General features: G+C 34.8%; 1 protein-coding gene across 1 annotated transcript in view; it reads right to left on the bottom strand.

Moving 5' to 3' along the window:
- Window positions 1–19,638, bottom strand: part of Vang (Strabismus domain-containing protein Vang) — a 32,068-nt gene extending 12,430 nt beyond the window's left edge. Inside the window, exons 1-5 of the mRNA XM_081758657.1 lie at window positions 19,387–19,638; window positions 14,800–15,011; window positions 13,436–13,556; window positions 4,645–5,214; window positions 15–224 (exon numbers count right to left, since the gene is read on the bottom strand). Coding sequence (XP_081614783.1) covers window positions 15–224; window positions 4,645–5,214; window positions 13,436–13,556; window positions 14,800–14,957 — 1,059 coding nt within the window. The 5' untranslated portion in view covers window positions 14,958–15,011; window positions 19,387–19,638. The remainder of the gene's footprint in view (window positions 1–14; window positions 225–4,644; window positions 5,215–13,435; window positions 13,557–14,799; window positions 15,012–19,386) is intronic.
- Between the last annotated feature and the right edge of the window lie 2,158 nt (window positions 19,639–21,796).

Raw genomic sequence — 21,796 nt, forward strand, 5'->3', positions numbered from 1 at the left:
AAAAAATATCGTACCTGAAGAGTTGAATTTGTGATCCCATCAACATCATAAAACTTGAAGCTGGACGCTGACTTTCGAGATTTGGACACTGGTAGACGTTCGAGATATGGGTTGTAGATCGGGAACTCCGTGTAATATCGTTCCAAGATCCATACAGCTGCTCTTTGAATACTTAATTGGCCTATTGAGTATGAACGGCTTTCCCCATCTGGACTGCGAACAACCTACAGACATAGGCAGATAATCCTATCAACATCTTGATTAAAAGTACTACATTTATAAAGTAAATGAGGAGCTCTAGAGATACGTACTCTACACATACAATAAAAGCATAAAAGAAAATCTATTAGTATATACTACTTCCGTTCGTCGTATTTGACAACAAAATATAATGAGTTGCCAGTTTTGTACTTTATGATTTTCTGATATGTGTAACTAAATAACAAAATTCAACTACTGACTAAAGCTAATACTATACTACACTGTACTACCATATTAAACCAATGTTTTTTTTTTTTTTTTTTCAATTTGGTCATTTTCGTTATGTTTCAGTAATGTTGCAATGAATCTACTGCAATAACCTATTTCTTAAATTTCTTATATTTTAGAATAATGATAAAACTTCGGCTAAACACGGCTTTTGAAGGATATCCACCAGAAAAACATCCCTAAATTTGAAACCGCACTATATTGCGTACCTGATTTACTCTCTACCTTCGAAAGAATCTTCAGTATTTTAAATTCTCGAAGACAAAAGAATACATTAAAACAGCGTTTCCCAACCTTTCTCAACTTGCGGCACACTGCAGGTGTAACTTGAATGCTCGCGGCACACTCATATAGATATCATTATTATTTGTAAATATAAAATACAGTGGTAATTTTTTCTGTGATTACTGATATCCTTTTCACAGAGAAGAAAGCTTGATCACTGGTTTCTTGACCCCGTGGTGAATATTTTTTTATTCTAATTTAAAAATAGAAAACAATTGCAATGAAATAAAAAGAACTCATGATTTTAAAAATACACTTTCTTTTTCGAAAACTGTATCCAACCTTTCACTAAGAACGAAGATCACTAAATAAGAAACGAACAAACAAATCTCTTTCACTTTTAAAACACAAATGTAGGTAATTTGTCGAAAGGATTGAATGATATTTTAAAATTTCAAGTTACGAAATAGTCTGCAACAATAAAAAAGCGACAATGGTCATAACAATAATAACAAATACTTTTTCCAACATTAAAAATGTACAGAAAAGTAACACAGCATGAAACTTAAAATTGTAGATTTATAGTACAGGTTCATAGTAATGTAAAATACAAATATACATTGTTTCCAATGTCTTCCAATTTGATTGCTATAGAATTAATAATTTTGTTTCGATCTTCCTCGCGGCACACCAGTGTGCCGCGGCACACCGGTTGGGAAACGCTGCAATAAAAGGTAAAAAAATAAATAAATAAATAAATAAATAAATAAATAAATATCTACTTTTCCCATGTACCTGTATTTTTAAATACGTGTATTAAGGTAGCAGAGATTCTAATAGCATATTTTTAAGACTTGTATGTAGTTTTTGAAGATCTCTTATCCTTATGTCAAATTCTTTTCAACCCCTTTGAGATTATCCTTCCCTCTCTAATAATGCTCGGTGCATCTAGTGAAGGTTTAAAACTACAGTACTAAACGTCGTACGGGCATAGGTTGGAATACTTATTTGATACGCGAAAATTTTTAACTTACAATTCGTAATAATATTTTAAATAATAAACTAATGGAAGTAAGACCGTTTTCTAATACGCAAACAACATAGTTTAAATATGTACACGATTTAACAACCATTAACGTATTTTAAGTGCCATGGGATTCTATATTACTTAAGCAACCAGTCTTGTTCTATCATCTGAAAGATATGAATTGAAGAGAGTTAACCTTTAAAAGAGTTTTGTATGTTATTCATCTTAGTTCTTTAGCAAGAAAATTCTACAATTAACCCTTGTGTACTACCGTGGGGTCCTTTTGGGGGACCTCAGAGATATTTAATGCAGTATATTTCTTAAATGAACGTATCTAAAGTCTGTTCTTATATTTTCTCCCCAGTGTATGCTTCATATACACAAAATACCGTTTGCTGTTATGTAAAACTGATTGTTTACTACTGGGGTCGTTAAAGAACGACAAGGGTATGTACCCATGTAACTAATCATTTTTTTGTTTCCTCTCACCAAACAAGCAAAATTAGTAGTTTACATAATTCTCAATAGGTGACAGAAATTATATCGTTCCAGAGTAAGTAGGATGTGTAGTAAGAAAGAAGTTTTCTTACATTATGCTACATTGTTTGTGATCTTGTCTCTTTCTTCCTCAGGTTATAGTTTGAAGCAATAGATATCTTGAAACCTGCTTATATTTTTTAAGAGCTTATGAATAACGAAAGTGGCTAGTTTGAAAGGGCTGAAGCTCGTTACTTCAAATAACAATCCCAATAAAACTTGGCTATTCTAGGTTGGAGTTGCGCCTGTTATCTGGTAACGAGGTCATCAAGTATTACTTTTCTATTCTGGAAAATGATGGTGTCAGTGATATCGAAGGTGACAGTCTGAGCTGGAGTGCAAAGCAATAAAGTATCATTCAGAAATGTATCTGTATAAAATTTCTGTATGGAACACCAATATTTATTTTTAACTGGGGTGTCTAAGAGGCCCCACGGTGTCTCCTATGCTATATATTTTCACGGTAATACCCAAGGGTTAAAGTTAGTTAGTTTGGTTAATTTGGAGTTTAGCGTTCCGTTCAGCACCGAAGCTATATGAGACGTGGACCTACAGGTTAACGTGGGATACAAATCACATGAGCTCTCACAGAAAATCGAAGCACATTACTGAGAATAAACATTTTGGAATGAAACCGTTAATAATTTTATCTGAATTGTTGTGGAGGGTGCCCTCATCCATTTTAACATTGGATGTTCGCTCCTCATGCAATATGAGCCAAATACATTTCTTTCTTCTAGCACTGACGTTTTCCTAATTTGAGCTTTAAGATGATCTAACTTTATCTTTGAACAACACCTACGAATATTCTATGGTGGTTAACGTAAAAATATTTAGAAGCCAATGTTTGTCAATTAGTATCCAGCAGCAATAGTAATGGTTGTTTAAACACATCAACAACTTGGGTGCTGAAACATTGTCAGGAAAATAATCATCAGAATAGGAATCCCAGCGCACATAAAAAAAGGTTAGTCGTTCTCAATCTTAACAAAAATCTAACAGACTTTACCTGTGTTAAAAAGTAAACAACTTACTAATATTCAAGTGAATAACAGGTACTACTATTTACCTTCAGTTAAACTAAAACACGAACTTCTTTTCCTCTCTATCTCTCTGATGGTGACTAATTTTGAGCCGCCGAAATTATATGAATAAAATTAAAAAGAGAATATTTGGATACTGACAAGTTGTTTTCATAGACATCACAGTTTTCTTTCAGTTTTCTTCTTCGCTAAGTTAATAGTCTGTGTCAAAGAAGTATTTGAGAAACGTAAATAAGAAGGGATATAAATTAATATAATTTATTTATCCCTTCTTACTTACGTTTCTCGAATAAGAAATACAAGAATGAAATGTAAAACCCATTATTTCCTCGCTATGCAGAAAATGATGACTGCTATAATAATTACTTAAATAACGTACGGATGCCTGCTATTGTTCTGTGAGATATTATTGTACTCTTGCGTTTCGGAATCCTGTACTTAATTATTCCTAAAACAACTCTTAATCTTTTCCAAGGGAATTTCTGTGTAGGAATCTATGATTGTTACCTGAATTTCCAACACCTGCACTTAAGGTGCACGTATAATTCTTGTGAAAAGTTTCAAAACCTTTTATTCATTCATTTATTATTCATTCAAGTGTATATACGTTGTTTTTATTTTATACAAAGACCTCTTGACAAGTTTGGAATCTCGGTATACCATCCACTTCACAAATTCACAGTTTCAAGTACGATGGTGAATCAGGAGAATGTGCTACTGGTAAAAAGGTTGAAACGCAACTCTACTGCAATACCGTCCCTTGTCTAGCTCTCAAACTTATAGTTATATTCAACTGACAAATATATATATATATATATATATATATATATATATATATATATATTTTAATTTTATTTTCTTAACCCGAGTTTATACTAATTTTCTATTAAAACTTTGAATATATGTTAATACTGAAGTACATATATTGTTACTGCAAATAAAATATTAATGTCCACTTCTTAGACACAGTTCATTTCCCTTCAATATGACGAAGAATACACGCACGCCCTTTTAGTTGAATTATTCACAGTCACTACGTAAGTCTTTTTACTCGTTATTTACATTTATCTTAGTACAGTTTGGTTAGCAAAAATATCTGTGTTGCAGAACTGTGATAAATATTATTAGTTTATTATTGGATGTTAGTATAAGAATTATTGAAGAAACATGTAGTTCATTATCACAAGTTGGGTGTCTTTAAACAGACGTACGACAGGAAATATACTAGATGCACATTCCTTATTTATCAATCCTGAAATGATGTAAGGTTAAGGAACAAATGGAAGGGAAAGGTCGGGTCAAGTTCATGAAATATGCGCTTACCTTGACATAATACATAGGCTGCAAGTGTCGAATCTCAACTAGCACCACCGCCAAATAATGAATAAAGAGTAACGCATCAACAAGGCTTCCTGCATACACCACAAGTGAGTAATACTTCAGTTCTCCCTGCTTTTCGTTCACACGAACTGCATAGAAGAGCCAATAGGCAAATGTGAAAACAAGCACTAACACGAGAACAACTGCACGAAACAAGAAAATGCGAGGCATTGTGGCCTTGGGCTGGCGATAAAATACTGCCCAAGTGCCTACAACAAGAATGATTAATTTGAAAGAGAAGGAGATTAATAGCCCTTCACATTCAGGAGCACATTGGAGATTTTCTTTGCTCATTTGAAAGAAACCCAATTTCGGCAGAAGAACCATCGCGATTGGGCTAAGGAAGGCAGAGAGTGATAATATTGCTGTCACGCACGAACCCAGATATCGCTGGCACTGAAAGCTGAGTCCTGTATCTGGTTCTGTAGGCCACTGAGCAACGTCATCCACAGAGAGTGATTGCTCTGAGGTATTCCCAGTTACAGCCGTCGTGTTCTCTCCCCAGTTATCGTCCTGGAAAAATAATAATATTGTCACTACCATGTAACTGATTGCTAATAAGTAGATTAAGACTAAGCTACTTTGTTCTAAAGAATTTTTAATTATAAATGTACGTTGTTCTTATCTTAACAGAAAAAACTAAATTATTTTCATAAAATTAGTTTTTACTGACGCACTCATATTTTTAAAAATGACTTATTCGCCCACAAAGTGAATCTTTCTGCTCAACTTTCTGATTTTAAAGAAGAGTATTATTTCGTTTTAAATTATCTGCCAAAAAAACTTGTACACATAAGAAATTACAATTATAAATTGCAACACTGAACTCGACATTCAAAGTAACACTTACAGATATTATTATTATTATTATAAAATTAGATACCGTCTTGGTCTACTAAAACTATCTGAACGAATAACTTTGTTCGATATTAAATTACTTCATAATATTTTGAGTGGCAAATTACCATTAATTGAGGCTGTTAATTTTGGTATCCCTAACAGGACAATAAGAAATTTTAGAATTTTCAAATATAATCCTTATTTTAGTGACGCACCGATATACAAATCTTTATCAAATGCCAAGAACCATTTACATATCACTAATGTTTTACTCCTGATTTTTCTTTTATTCGAAGAAAGTTTATAATCACAATGTTTCTATTTATCTTACCACTGTCCGTGTATGGTTGTATCTTTTATAATCTGATTGTAATTTCAGTTAACAGGATGTCTACTAAATTTCTAAAATGAAATTTCGTGACCTTTCCTTTACCAAACCATAAAATTTCATAACATTCAAAAACTAATAACAGTAGCTATATTCTCCAGCACTTATTTTTATCTTATCTCTACTTTCAAAGGCTGTTCCTTTAGTCTTTGGTATCTTCTCACAGTTGAATAAACTGGCTAGATGCATAGGTGGTTTCGGCTGTGCGATACGATTTGCATCGCCACTACTTAATGATGCCAGCTTAAGGACAGTCTCAAGAGCGAATCTGAATATGAATTAGGGCGAATTTTCATGTAGGCGATAGAAGCGTACTTTGCTTGCGATTTGGTAGCGTGTAAAGCCGACAATAGACATTTTTGGCAGTGAATTTTGACACTTTATACAATAAAATCTTCCAGTCTGTACTTATATTCGTCGAGATTTAAAAAAAAAAAAAAAAAAAAAAAGTGACCCTAAAGCTAAATTTCTTGACTTTCATGACCGTTTTCTAATTTCGAGCCTTTTCATGACTTTCGTGACCGACAGACACCCTCAGTTATGTTTTACTTAAATTTCAATATTGTATGCATGGTTGTTTTGTTCTTTCTTGTACTATTCTTGGGAATTGTAATTGGACTGAGAGTCTGTAATTTCTTGATACCAATTAATATTAATAAATTATAATAAATATTAATAAATTAATAAATTATAATAGATAATTGATACCAATTAATATTAATAAATTATAATAGAATTTAAAAGACCGTGACTGGAAATTGTTCACAAAGGAAAAGAAATCTCAGACTGCCCGAGGTCCAACCTTCGCGAAGAGTTGATGATGTTGCCGTCTTATTTCAAGATCGGTTAACAAGAAGTTCACTGACTGAAGTTTGATACAGAGATTCAAGAACTCGAAAATAAATAAGTTTATTATTATTACTATTTTTACTTTTATTGATAAAAACCAAAGTGGAGATATAACAGTACCCCTCTTCTCTTTTTTCCCCATTTAACATGAAAAAACATTTAGTTACAGCATTTTCAAGAAAATATCCTTGAAAATTCAAGAATCAAAGAAAATCGGTGGATACGAAGTTTTTTTTTTTTTTTTTTTTTTAACTCCAATGAATTGTTTGTGAGGAGTTATTAGACGATGCAGTTAAATGTTTAATGGCATTAGCAGCAGATGTTCTGAAAATATAGTAAATTTCATGGTACAAATAAAACTTCATTTTATTATGACTGTTAAAATTCGAGTTGGAAAAAGTTGAGAACACAATCCACAAGTTTCTTACTTAAAACATTTTGATACGATATAGCACTAAAGAAAAAAGGAATTCTCTGAATAATGAAGTCTTACAAGTGTGTTAAACTACTAGCATACACAAAATTAATTTTGTAAACATCTATAATCTATAACATTAATTTTGTAAACCAGACTCATATTATGTTCTAATAGAATATCTGAAGCTCACGATGAAGCTTTTCCCGGACGGAGAACAAGATCTGATGAAACTGTATACCAACACGAAAACTGTTCTGTATCTGTTCCTTGCTTTATGATATCTCTTCCCTGTCAGCTTGAATTTGGATAACAAATAAAACACATATATCAACATGTAGTTTCCAGGCACTTCATAAGATGGTTAGGCAACCAAAACGACATCTGTAAAATCGTATATTGCATAATTCCCACTTGCTGGTAAACAATGCAATGTCAGTTTGAAAACCCATCGAGACAGCCAGATGCTCCGACTGAACATACGATTTATAGGTACTGAAAGTTTTAAACGCACTTTCTTAATTATAGAAACCACTACAGGAAAACAAAAAGTGGTACTTCAATAAGAAAGTTACAAAATCCCTCCCAAAAAAGCGAAAATTTCTTTTTTTTTTTTTTTAAAGGCCCTTTATAAGAAAACTTTCACCCTAAAGAAGCGGACATTTTTTTTCCCATCCCTATACACAACCATCAATCTTTTTCTTCAACCTTTCGAGAAATTATGATGAAAAGGCTTCGTGGAATCATCAGAATACAAGCCAATATAGGGTTATTATGACAGACGATTTCTTTAACAAAGAACCTACCGTGATATCTTCAGTATTTAATACTTCCAATACTTAAAGAATTCATAGGGATTAAGTTTTAAGATGTAGGCTGTTACAAGGTTTCAGCGCATAAATGAGAAGGAACTGAGGACTGATCAATTGAAATTCGTTTGATTACCATAACCAGAATATGGTGTGATGAATAGAATGTAATTGTGGTATATCGTGACATATATCCTTGAACCAGTAGAAATAATGGTTCCATGCTTTTGCTGTTGCAGGAACAACCGTTGAAAGTGGTTCCACATTTTTATCCACAATTTGTCCAAACAAGATCAACATGATGTCATACAGTTCTTCACTGCTGAACTATCTCCAGCAATTGAAGTGTTTCGTCGGACGAAAAACGTATTTAGCAACGCTTGCGTATAAGCAACAAATCGACTAGTAAAGAACGTTTCGGGAAGGACGTGCAGAAACAAGTGATTACTCCTGCCCTGACCAAGCCCATGTTGTTAACACTGAGGACAACTGATCTTTCAACTTGAGTATTTTACACCTTTGGTCCTCTAAAGAAGCTGTAAAAAGGTCAGATGCCTACGGTCTGTCAATGGCACGGATGCTAACCTTGCAAACTTTACATGGATGGCATTCGTAGATTAATCACGCAACGATACCACCAATACTTTCGCAGATTATTCTCTCAAACGGAATTTAGCGGATCACATCATGTAAAGTGCAAGTATTGCTTCAAAAGCTTGTCTTCAAGCGCGGGTAAATGTATTGCAGAAGAGGGACTACCTTTTGAGTGCCTATAAAATTCAGTCGATTGTAGATGCATCATTCCGAAAATTGTTTGGCGTAACTTTCGTAAGAATGCTCTTCTGTATCGTAAACTGTCTAACTTACACGATAGTAAGTGCAAAAGAGAACTGGAAGCATAATTCGTGAATTACTGACAAAGCTAGGATAGTAAAGTCTTATAAGTAAAGCAAGTATACTTAAAAGTTAAATCAAAAATTAGCATTTAGGAATAGCAATATATTACAGATTTCTAATGATAGACAACATGGTACCCCTAATAATCTAGGGTTTTCGTTGATCCTAGAAGTGACTTGCTTTGTACAAAAATATATAAAAATCTTTAAGGTAAAATACAGTGATTTCGAGGCAAGTCAATCAGCCCTTTTTAGTGAAATTTAATTTACAAACTACTCGCTTCAAAAGCATTGTGGCTGTGATCTCGAACAGCTGCTTCAAAACTCGTTGTAAATGAAAAGAAATTTTTAGTTTTATATCCCACATAGGCTGAAAGGGATAGCTAATTAATGGAAGTAAATGATTGTGAGAGAATGTACGAGGAAATGGACAAACCTTAAGAAAACTCACGGACACGAGTTGTCCAAAACAAATTCACATGGCCTTGTGATTGAACGAGGCATTTCGCACATGAGATGAGCGATCTTACCATTATGCTATGTAATCAATAGTAATGCAAACGAAGAGTGAAAAAGATGCGCTTCTGAATGAAAAAGAAATACTCAAGCCACGGAAAAAGTTAATTTTTTTCCCTATATTTCAGGGTTTCCACTTATTTGGCATGGACGAATTCCCAACTTTTCAAGTCTATATATTTAGTGTAAAAAAAGGCACCTGTATTTTCCTCATCTACTATGCACGTACGTACATGTATATTAGTGTGTGTAGGTAGAGAAATTTTGCTAAGAAAAAAAAAGAGGGAGAAAAAAACAAGATACATTTTATAAAATATCCCCCACCAAATAGCCTAGTAAAGCAGAAAGAGAAATGAGCTCTTAGAAGTAAAAATCCGTACATAAATTCCCTGTGTTTTCCAAGACATCTTTCAAATAAGCTGAATTCTCTAACTTTTTCAGGTTTTCCAGGTAGGTGAGAACCTTGTATTAGTAACAACGTGTTTTTTTAAAGTAATATCGGATTGCAGCTAGATACACAAAATCACAGAACTGCGATAAAAACGAAAAATTTCGGCGCAAAATACGATGTATCTATGTTTATAATTTACTACCGAAGCCAGTTATTTCTGCTACAAAAGCAGCGAAACAGTCTTTCCTTCATGAAAGTGGGTTTCTTTTTTGATCTCACGCATAGTTCTAATTCGCCGTCGAAAATGTGTTTTAAGTTTTCCTTTAGTTTTCAACAACATGTTCCAATCCACCATGAATTCAATACTATACACTTGAGACTGGCTGAAGAATTATCAACAGATAGACACAGAGATACTTGTAAATATTATTCTACAGGGAGACTGGCTATAGAACTGGCAACAATGCACTTCGACATTTTATAACATGAAAATAAGTAGTCTTAAAGTCTTTCGAAATGCAAGACCTCAGCTTAGTTTTTGGAAAGTAGATAACTAAGGAAAACAGATGACTTTAGCAGCACTGTCTTTTTGTAATTTCAAGCTCTGATAAGCAATTCAAAGTGATATATTTCCGTAGTTATTCCATAGCATTGACCCAGAAATATTCTTTTGCTACCTTTTCTTGATCTTTATTAAAATGGAAGAAGACAAGTGGTGTTCGGTTTACAACTTCTAAACAAGTAAAGAATTAACTGGATCCGTGTAGCATTTGGCTATAGTATAAGCTAGAAAATAAACATCTGTATGAAAAGTAAGTTATTGTGCTTTTGTCGTTCACTTCGGGGCTGCGTAATGCCGTAATGACATTCTCCGTTTCTTGTCGAGACATTAAGAATTCAGCGCCAAACAATTCCACATGAACACATTAAAAACCATCTATCATCTTACGTAATCTGTAGAATGACAAATATATATGTAACAAATAGATGAAAAGCAAGACAGAGACAAAGTAATGATAATCATACATGTACATTTGTTATATACAAATATTTTTATATTGTTTCAGTCCACATAACATAGTAAAATACATAAATATGATGATAACTTCCTTCGCTCAAAGAATAAATAAAATGTTGATTAGTATGCAGAAGATGAAGAGGAACATAGCAGGCATATAGCCCTTTATTTAGACAATCAAACTGAAGTAGGAGCAACGAAACGTTACACCTAACAAACCCTCGCATGTGATGCTTACCAGAAAATGTTTACATTAAAACTGTCCCAAGGAGACTCGTAGAACTATTCTCATGGATCACATCATTCTTCTTGACGAAAGTCCGTCTCCATGGAATAATTAGAACAACTTTTCTAGTAGAAATATTTTAAATCACTGTTTCATTCTTGTGCCATCCTTGCAAAAGAATCTTACTAAAATTTTACAATGTTTCACCTCCTCAAAATTTTGCGGAATACTGGTCGATAACTCCTGTACTGAATAATGTTATCTACATCCAATCGGAAAAATCTTAATCTACTGTTTAAAGGGTTAACAGCTATTACCATTCCAACAAACTGCAACAAGCTGACATTACAGAACTGTTACTCCTCGTTTCAGTTAGGAATCAGCGTTACCCCGTCAACTTATGATTAGCTTAATCGCTCTTGTTACATGTATTCACGAATTCAAACTCTCCTGCGAATAACATATCGGATGGAAACCAGAGTAGTGATTCCAACCCTACATTAATAGTAGGTCCCAGCCTTCACAACTTAAATGTTCCGAACGTTATATGTCGAAGATTGCTGGAAAATCTAAAAGCATTTCTGCACACATATATCATTATTCAGCGGCCCACAACAACCATAACTTTCCCTAGTTTACAACCTTTTGGCGGGAACAATCATATGACCATTCAGACCAAGGATGTTATAGAGGATCTGCCCATACAACAAAATCGTGAAGCCATACGTCACAGCTTCGTCACACCTACTCTGCCCACTCCGCGCCACTAAGATTGCAATGTTTCGAGCCAACAATCATGGCGGAAACGAGAGTAGCCAATCAGATGTGGCGGCTCAGACGATGCTCCGTTGTTTATTGGCTTCATTAAGTTCATATGATGAAGATACGTATGGGCAGATCCTCTATTTTATAACATCCTTGATTCAGACTGCCACTAAATGATATGCAAAGGGGGCAGGATGATGAATACATTGGACATGGAAACAACCTAAAGTGATTCCTCAACATATATTTTTTCATTGCTCTAGAGGATTCGCCGAGACTTTTGCATATCACTGTAGCAAGGCCTTTGCTCTCTCACGGCAAATCGCTCTCAAATGAGGTGTGATCATAGTTTATACTTCTGCGATGGTTCTCAGTCCCAGTTTTGAATTCAATATCTGGTCATACTCATTTTCAACATTCAAAACAATAAATGAGTATAGCATACAAAGAGTGAAAAAGCGAAAGCGACCGAATGCACCGGGATCCGAACGCGCGAACCCCGGCATACCGTGCCGATGCGTTAACCACTATGCCACCAAGTTCGACCTCCAGAACAGCTATACACCCTCTCAATCCCGAGGTCAGTGCTCTCCACTCGGACCATGTGGGTTGTACTACAGACCCCTGCTGTGCTTGCACAATCCGTGTGTCCATATATTGAACACCTATGACGGTTATGATTTCATACAGATATTAATGAAAGAGGAAACAACCGATTTTTTTAACACACCATATCCACAGGGATTGTCCAAGCACAGCAGGGGTCTGTGATACAACCCACGTGGTCCGAGCGGAGAGCACTGACCTCGAGAGTGAGAGGGTGGGTGGCTGTCCTGGGAGTCGGACTGAGTGCCGTAATGGCTAACGCATCGGCATGATATATCGGAGATTCCGGGTTCGAGTTCCGATCCAGTCGGTCGCTTTTTCACTCTTTGTACGTTATTGAATTCATAACTATAGAGGATATGATGTGTTAAAAATCGGTTGTTTCCTCTTTCATTAATATCTTATATGTAAATGAGCAATTATTTTCAGATAGGATTTCTTTGTAATTGCACCCTGATGGATTTCACCTCTTCTTGTGTTTGAACCGAGCGACGATGATGGTCCTTCACGTTCCCTAGTTGATGTATCGTACTGTGATGAAACAAACTTCCGCGATTCCAAGTTATTTTAACCATTTGAAAATCGTGCTTGGGCACTTCTCACGTTCACATAAAGCATAGAAATACGACAGTATTTATTTTGTTCGCAGTTTGCCTCAACTTACAACAATTACGAATTATTCTCTTCCACTGTTCGATACAGAATGCCTCCGTTTGGTACGTACTGCTGGACACTTTTCGACCCTGCCAGAGAGCAGCACCAGTTGTGTGTGACAGAAGTGATGATGCTGCTTTGTGTAAGTATTTGACAAACTACAACTCCATTAAAATGTGAGATTATGAACGGAAATATACACTGAGCAGTGACGTGTAACTACAGCTAACCAGCAATTAATATTCAAGAAGCAATTAAGTTAGTGGGAACTGTGCCTCAATAGTTCAACAGTTTTCGCATCAAGTGCAAATATAATGGAACAGAGATAAGTAGCACTTGATGTAGACAGATCTTAACTTACCTGAGGTAAAATTTGAACTTCAATTACTTCTTGCCCATCACGATTCTCGTCAGAAGTAAGAGTAACAGCTGTCTGAAAGGGAGCCATATTGTCGTCAACTTTTCTTTGGCTTCGAGTACTTCTAAAATAAAACAAATAATGTTCTCTGTATTAGCAAATCAAGATTAAGAATAGTCAAACACTGAAAGTTCTTCACTAGTTCAAGATCAAAAAGTTGAAACTAGCATCAATATCACGATTACGAACCAGTTAGCAAACCAACATATACGAGGTTAAGAACAGTAACAGTTTCAATAACATTACTGAATTATCACAATGCATAACTCTTACTATTAAAATAATAATTTTAGCAAATTAATCTATAGATTTAAGTAGTATTTTCTCCTTCTAACTGTCTACATCAGTGGTTCCCAACCTGCAGGGACGTATAGATCAAGTAAAGATGGCGCACGCTAATAAGAGAAGTAAACTTTGAAATTACAAATAAAGCACCATTAATAGTGACCATTTACAATTTAGCTTCAGTTGACATACATGTTTTGACATTTTGCCTATGCTCTTCCTATTCAAGATTCCTAAGTTATTTAAAATTAAAAATTTACACAAACTAAAATTCTCTACAAAATTATCAAAAATGAGTACAAAATGCTATTTCAGCGCCGCGACTTCGAAAACATATCTAGAGCAAATTATATTATTATCAAAGACTTGAAAGTTCAAAGTTGAATCTGAAATCGCAGGAATCTTCCGATTCATCTTTTCGGGTGTAGAATAATATTATCTATTATTATGGTAAGTTACATTTCCTTATCTCTTTTCACTTACACTCATTATTATCAGTCTACATTATCATTCTGAGTAGTCTGCCCCCTTAATCAAAGATATTGATATAGTTGTGCAGCGAAAAAAAAAAAAAAAAAAAAAAAAAAAAAAAAAAAAAAAAAAAAAACCACCTACCTCACTCTGAAATTTCCAGAATTCTTATCCACATGCGAAATAAACCCTGAAGTTTAAGGCTCTTCATTAGGGTCACTCCCACTTTCTTTGAATTTTAGTGAATAAAATAAAGACAATGAAGATTATAAAAAAAATAAGAAAGTAAGACAGATAGTATCTACAAAATGCTATTACATGAACTAATATTTAGAAAGTGAACCAGCTGGTAACTGGAAAAAGTGCGTCGTGAGGAAGGCTTATTAGAGAGAGGTAAGTGGCCAGATATTTTGACTAAGATTTGTCATCATCTCAAGAATCAGTTTATGCAGATATCTTCAAACGACATGCAATGTTTAGTTGATCAATGATACCACTGAAAACAGTTTTCTTCCACAAGTACATATGTACTGGCTATATAACAGGCTTACCTATTACTACGATGCGAGTGTATCCGATGGTTATTGCGATGTGTATGACTACGGGACCGTCGGGATCGCGAGCTCTGTTCACTCAGAGCTGACTTCACCGACTCTGTCTCCATCCCTGACCAACACACCGGGGAGCCAGCTTGAAACAATCCTGGCATCTGACGTCCAGTACATTACACTTTAGCTCTTCTTTCGTCTCATATCAACACACCCTAGAACAAACAAAATAACATGATTACTTATAGTAACATGTATATGCTCTACGATGTATATTTAACATATTGTAGAAAAGGAACTCAGCTTGTATCCGGTGCTTTTGTATTGCTGTCAAAATTCTATCTTCAATATTTCAGCCTGGGCCGAAGCAATGATAGGAACACTCTTACCGTAAACTGGAAGAAATCACTAAGATATCATGTACTTTCTTAGTCCTGTAATAACGAAACACTCCGAGTGTCCGCAAGCACTAAAAATTAATTAATACTTAATCGTTCGAACTATGTTCGTTCATTTCTAAGGTTTAAAACCTATCCTTGGGAAGATTTGTCTTATTTAGATTTTTCACTTCTCACAACTTCTTTCGCTAGTACCGGATGCAAGGTGGGTTCCTTTTCTATATAACATGATTTCTTTTTCACTACAATGTATTGAAGTACTCAAAACAGAAGCTTGGAAATGCTACTGTATTTTCGCAATTCAATATTTCGACCGTCAAATTAAACGCTGGATTTAATGGTACATCTTAAAATAAGATACCGGAAATTTTCTTCCTATGTTAGTAACAACACAATATAAGTTCTCAAAATTACTATTGAAACTGCAATTTGTATTGTAAATTCCACACACACGTCATAATCCATTGTTTATCGGTATTAACTGGACGGCCCTCTCTTGCCCAGCATCGGGAAGGAAACAAGAATCTCGATATTCATTAAATTTTAATTATAATGAATTTCATCTATTATTATTATTATTATTATTAGAATGCGTGTTTTTTGCACGTGAAGATTAAGATTTACGGAAAAGAAACCACAAGTTTTCTAGTTTCAAAATACTTTTTGACGCAAGTTTGATGTTACTGAAATTACGTAACGCTCACCTTCGTTTTCGACTATGAGGTCATTGTTCATAAAACTCAATTTTACCGTTAGCCTAGTATAGGATTACCATACTCTGAAACAGCAAAATGCGGACACAACCTACTGTACTCCCTTTAGCACAGTGCTTACATAAACATTACGAGAAATATATTGAGTAATAGTTTAAACACGGGAGGTCAAATTGACGTTCGAGTAAAGTGTGATGAAAATTTTAACTAATTTAGCGCTAAATTACCGAAATGTAAAAAAATGAAAGTGAAAGCAGTTATGAGCGTTTGTAAGTTATGGCGGGCTCTTTCATTTCTATCACGTGACATTTCTATCTTGAACTTTATAGTGAATATATGGAGGGATAGTTAGTAGAACTCTTGTTTCGATACTCAGTCACAACAAAATATCGTACATAATTTTTTGAAGGCAGCACGGGACCTGTACAGACCGAAGTGAAAAGTTGTAGCTGCTACAAAACTTAACCTAATTTAACGTATTGAACCATAAAACGACCTAATGTGAGTACCAAATCACAAAAAAGTATGTGAAACCAAACCAAACCTAATCTAACCTAACCTACCCTACCCTACCAAATTTAACATATTAAACCATAAAACGACCGAATGAGAGTAGGAAACAGAGTTTGCCCAAGTGGGCCCAGCCCGAAAAAACCCGGTGGTTTCTTTCGGGTTGGACCCACCTGAAAAATCCCACTTTAAAATCCACCTGGGTTTTTGAGCTTTTTGTTAGTGTATTATAGGTACAACTAAGGTGATCACATTGAAAGTGATTTTTATCAGATTTTAGACTTTCCTTGGGAAAATCACGTGCTTTCACGTTAAGGTATACAACAACATTTAATATGAAACCTTTATAAAGTTCTAAATGCACTGAATGAATAAAATAAATAAATAAATAAATAAATAAATAAACAGCCTGAGATACTTATAGAACAAATTAATGTATGGATTATGCTTATAGCCTATTTGAAGTAAAATATGCAGTTTTATACTTTAGAAAATACTTTCCGCAAATAGTGTTCTCGGCGACATCGAGGTACGTTATCATTTATACGTTTGACGGGTTTAAAGGCCAAGGTGCCGGTGCTAATAGTAAATATATAAATACATTAGCAAAACCAGGGAGGAAAAAAAAATCATGATTTAAAAAAAATCATTTTTGTTTATTTTTTTATTTAAATCGATTATTTTGATTTAAATCAAATCTTTCTCCTAGTATAATACAAGTCGCGCAAGTAAGTATTACTTACTATTTAAAACAGTCGCCTGCACAAATTTGAACTACAAACATGTTCTCTATGCAGTGTTCGGTGCAGATTTACTATACGAATCCTTAATTTGTAAAATTTACAGAAGAAATTTCTAGAAATATGGTGTGCACTTACCTCTGTGATGCGGATTTACGTGGAAATATACAAATGAAAGTCGAAGGTATATTCTTTCATAAGGTTATTACAGATAAATGTGTAATATGGGAAATGTTTATGATAAATTACAACTAATACTGTATTAAAGTAGTTTTTAAGCAATCGAAGTAGTTTGTGGTTTTACGTCCGACACGGATTGCTACCGAAAAAAAAACAAAAAAAAAAAACAAAAAAAAAAACGTGAAAATGAAGTGTAAAATTTTACACAAGCATTCACGTTCAGTCAGCCATTATGCACAGTATATAAACTGATTGAAGGTGAATCAGGGTATACGAAAGTGAAGAATTAAAAAGCGAAACCAGTGAAATCTTGGTGATGTAGTACGTATCCACTGGAAAATTATCAATTGTGTCCCTTTCCAGAAATGTGACTAATGCCAGTGATGTAGTGCAAAAGTATTAGTTCAAATTGAGGAGAAAATTGGAACTTCGTGATATTGGGAGAGATAAAACGTTGTATAAATTAAGATAAAGGTAGGAAACAACCGAGCCCGGCATTACTGCTGTATCGCCGGACCAATTTGAAAATCAAAAAAATGTACCAAAATGTACTGTATTCGGATATATTTGGTTGGATTACATTACGTTACGTATGATTACGTTACTAGGCGTGTAGTTTTACTATACGGATCCATAATATAAGTAGTAGTAGTCGTGGTGGCAGTGGTAGTAGTAGTAGTAATAGTTGGAGGAGGAACGGGTTAGAAGCCCCGCACGGTTAGTTGAATTCTGTTCTCGACATGACAAATTAAAGGCTTGCCCAAATTTTTCTTGCCCCTTTTACAACCTATGGATCCGTATAATAAAACACGTGTACCTCTCCGCGAAATAGTCCATCCGCCTCCACATACAGTGCCGCTTATAACATCAACAACCAAAAAAATACAACAATTCTCTTAACTTTTACTATTCCCCTTACCTGACTTTCATTCATTCTTCATCACAAACTGAAATAAATTCTCCAATTGACCCGGTAAATTTCCTAAAAGTGGTCCGGCGATACAGCAGATAACCCTCGAGCCCTATAGAGCTTCTCTAACCCCCCACCCACCCTCTCGCCCCGTCGCTCGGCTACGTTTTGTGAAGGTAGTATAAGTGCTATTTAGTGTCCATTTCGTTTTTGTGTAAATCGTGATAAAGGCAGGAAACGATTCCTATCTCCTTCGCTCGCTCGGCTATGATTTATTAAGATAGCATTCGTGATTTTAGTGGCCACCTAGCACAGGTTGATTGGTGTGGGTTATGTCCGACAGATGGGGGCCTAAATTAGGTAAAATACAGAATGTGCACAGGAGAAATCATTCCATGTTACGAAAAGTAATTGAAGTGTGACTAATCTGTGATGGTAGTGATATCGAAAATCAGTGTAGGGGTGTGTGAAATACCTAGCCAAAATTAACCTTAGGTTTAAAAAAGTACTGAAAATTTACCAGGAGGTAACAACTTTTGGCAATAAATGCTGGCCCCCATCTGTCCGACATATGCCTTTTTTTAAAAGGCCTCTTAAAGTAAATCTGCAGCGGAGAATACAAATGCACACCTCAAAAGTAATTTATCAAAGTACAGAAAGTAATTGCAGAGAGAAAGAAGTACGTCTTTTATTCGATTGTGAATGGACCCGTATAGTAAATCTGCACGGAGTACTCAAATTTACCTGCAAATTTTGCAAAATGTGATATACCGTATCTAAACTTGCACAGAACCTAGATATTTTAATTATCCAATTGCTTCCATTACATGCTAAATACATGTTATTCAGTTAAAAATCTGAATAATGTACTACAACAGACGTAATTTAATTCAATCAAGCTGTGGGTACCACAAAATATACGAATTCCGGCTATTTATCATTTTCGCTTCATCAAAATGTCAATTACGTATACACCCAGAATATGATAGTAATAAACGCCATTATGTATTTGACTTATTGCATGACCATACACAAACCAAAAAATATACGCATCTACACACAATACTAAAGAGTACCCAATCTTTTGATCACATTAACAGTTAACAACCTAAGGCATTTATCAATTAGGCTTAACTTACAAAGATAAAAAAGGTTTCCTTCGCTCCTTCCTGCCATATATACACCGTATTTTTGCAACAACACATTGAAAACACTCAAACTCACAGTTCCTGCAATATTATTTTCGAATATCTTCATCAACAACCTTAACGCCTTCCCTTTCTACATATATTCTTCACAATTATCACTCTTCCACCATTTCCCTAGGTCTTTGATCTCCATTCCGAATTCCAACCACAATAAATAATTCGATCCACCACTCTGATAGTTGCGTGCTCATTTCAACTTTTCTGAATTACCATCAGAGGCGCTGCCAAAGTTCTGCGTGCCACATTCTATACTACAGGTCAAAATTAGTGAACAAGAAAACAATGCAAGAATTGCAGTAAACAATTATAACTTTAAAACTGATTTTACCACAAACCAAAACGTAAATTTTGCAATGCGTTGATGCAAATTCGCTATGAAATGTGCTCCATTTTTCGAAGTTTCACAATAATTATTGAGAGCATGTTTGCGCAATTTTGTAGTATATGATTTCACATAAGGAGACTTCCACTAAAGTACTGCTTTAATATTTTAATTAAAAGTAGATGCCAAATGTAGATGTCAAATGTTCAAGATATTTCTTCAGGCACTTTTCAATATTTGGAAATATCAAGGAAAAATAAAAAAAAATACCGTCCGAATTTTCTGCGAAAAAAAAAAAACTAATTTGTGTTGTCCACCTCATAAGTGTCCCTGCCGATGACCTCTACCTTTGCTCAACACAGATTGTGTGAAAAACTAAATAATCATATTATTATGAGACTACAAACCAAGGATCTTATAAAATAGAGGATCTGCCCTAACAACAAAATCTTGAAGCCATACGTCAGAGTTTCACCACCCCTACTCTGCCCACTCCGCCCAATAAGATTGCAATATTTTGTGCCAACAATCATGGCGGAAACAAAAGTAGCCAATCAGACGACGGCGAAAACGAGAGTAGCCAATCAGACTTGCCGATGCTCGGTTGTTTTTTGGCTTCATTAATTTAATAGGATAAAGATACATATCGGCAGATCCTCTATTTTATAACATCCTTGCTACAAACCCTACAAACAACGGATATCTTTCTAGTTAGGAAAGAAGAAATTCTGAAAACTGATTCATCTCAATATCGATTACAGAGAAGCTTAAATAAAATGAAAAAAACACGAAAAATAATAAAGCAGGTATATTAGGTTTCATACACACGAAAGAACCTCTCATAATCAGAGAACGAATTAATTCAACTGAACTGAAAGACGAAGAGGTCATATCTCCCCACTGGCCGTGGTTAAAACGTGTTCCTTTTACACGTTGTTTCATGTTCCATTCCCGTGAGGGTATAATCGTGAGACGTTAAATAAAAAAGTTTAATTTAATTCTTTTCGAAAGTTAACTATCCATGCCTCGAATTTGTTCAAAGACAATCTAAAAATAAATTGTCATTATTTGATTACACTGGCTTACAGTGGTTTTGGTGCCGGGTGTTTCTTAGCTGATTTGAAGTAGAATTGGGACGCTGAATCCAAATATGGCGTTAGTTTTCCCCTAACAGCTTTAGTTTTTGAGATATAGGAATTGCAAGACTGACCTGCTACAACGTTGAAAATTGCATAGGTGCTGTTTTACTGTAAGTGAAAAGAAAACTATGACATTTAAATCTGTTATTTGGAACACTTTGAAAATAATGAAAACCATATAAACACAAACATCAAGTACATAATAACTCTGTAACTACATTTTATAATAGTTTTTATGAATAAAAAATCAAATAATTTGTTCAAAACGATCTATTCAACACTTCGGAAGCTTCGTTTTCGTGACATCCTTGAATGTTTCTTTGCACAGTCTCTTTTTAGGTTCCAGCAGTAATCTGCCATCATATGGGCATCCCATCTTCCTTGGTAGCGGTCCTCCATTGTTTTAATATCTTGGTGAAATCTTTCACCTTGTTCTTCACTCAGACTGCCTACGTTGTCTGGGAAACGGTCCAAATGGCTGTGCAGGTAATGAATTTTGATACTCATATTACATCCAAGTTTTTGGAATGCATTAAGCATCTGGTTCACTAGCTCAACATAGTTATCAGCTTTATTATTGCCAAGGAAATTCTTGATAACTTCTACAAATGAGGTCCAAGCTCTACGTTCAGTCTCATTCATGGACTCCACGAAAGCCGGATCTTTCATGAGTTGTCTTATTTGGGGACCATCAAATATTCCAGCTTTTAATTTTTCTGTGCTGATCTGAGGTAGCTTGTTTCCCATGTAAGCAAAGCACGGCCCGTCCTTATTTAGCGCCTTTACAAACTGCTTCATCAAACCGAGCTTGAGATGTAGAGGTGGCAAAATGATTTTGTCACACTCAACAATAGGCATGTTAATAATATTTTTCTTACCA

Source organism: Thermobia domestica, chromosome 5 (assembly GCF_964235325.1).
Source record: "Thermobia domestica chromosome 5, izTheDome1.hap1.1, whole genome shotgun sequence".
Taxonomy (NCBI): domain Eukaryota; kingdom Metazoa; phylum Arthropoda; class Insecta; order Zygentoma; family Lepismatidae; genus Thermobia; species Thermobia domestica.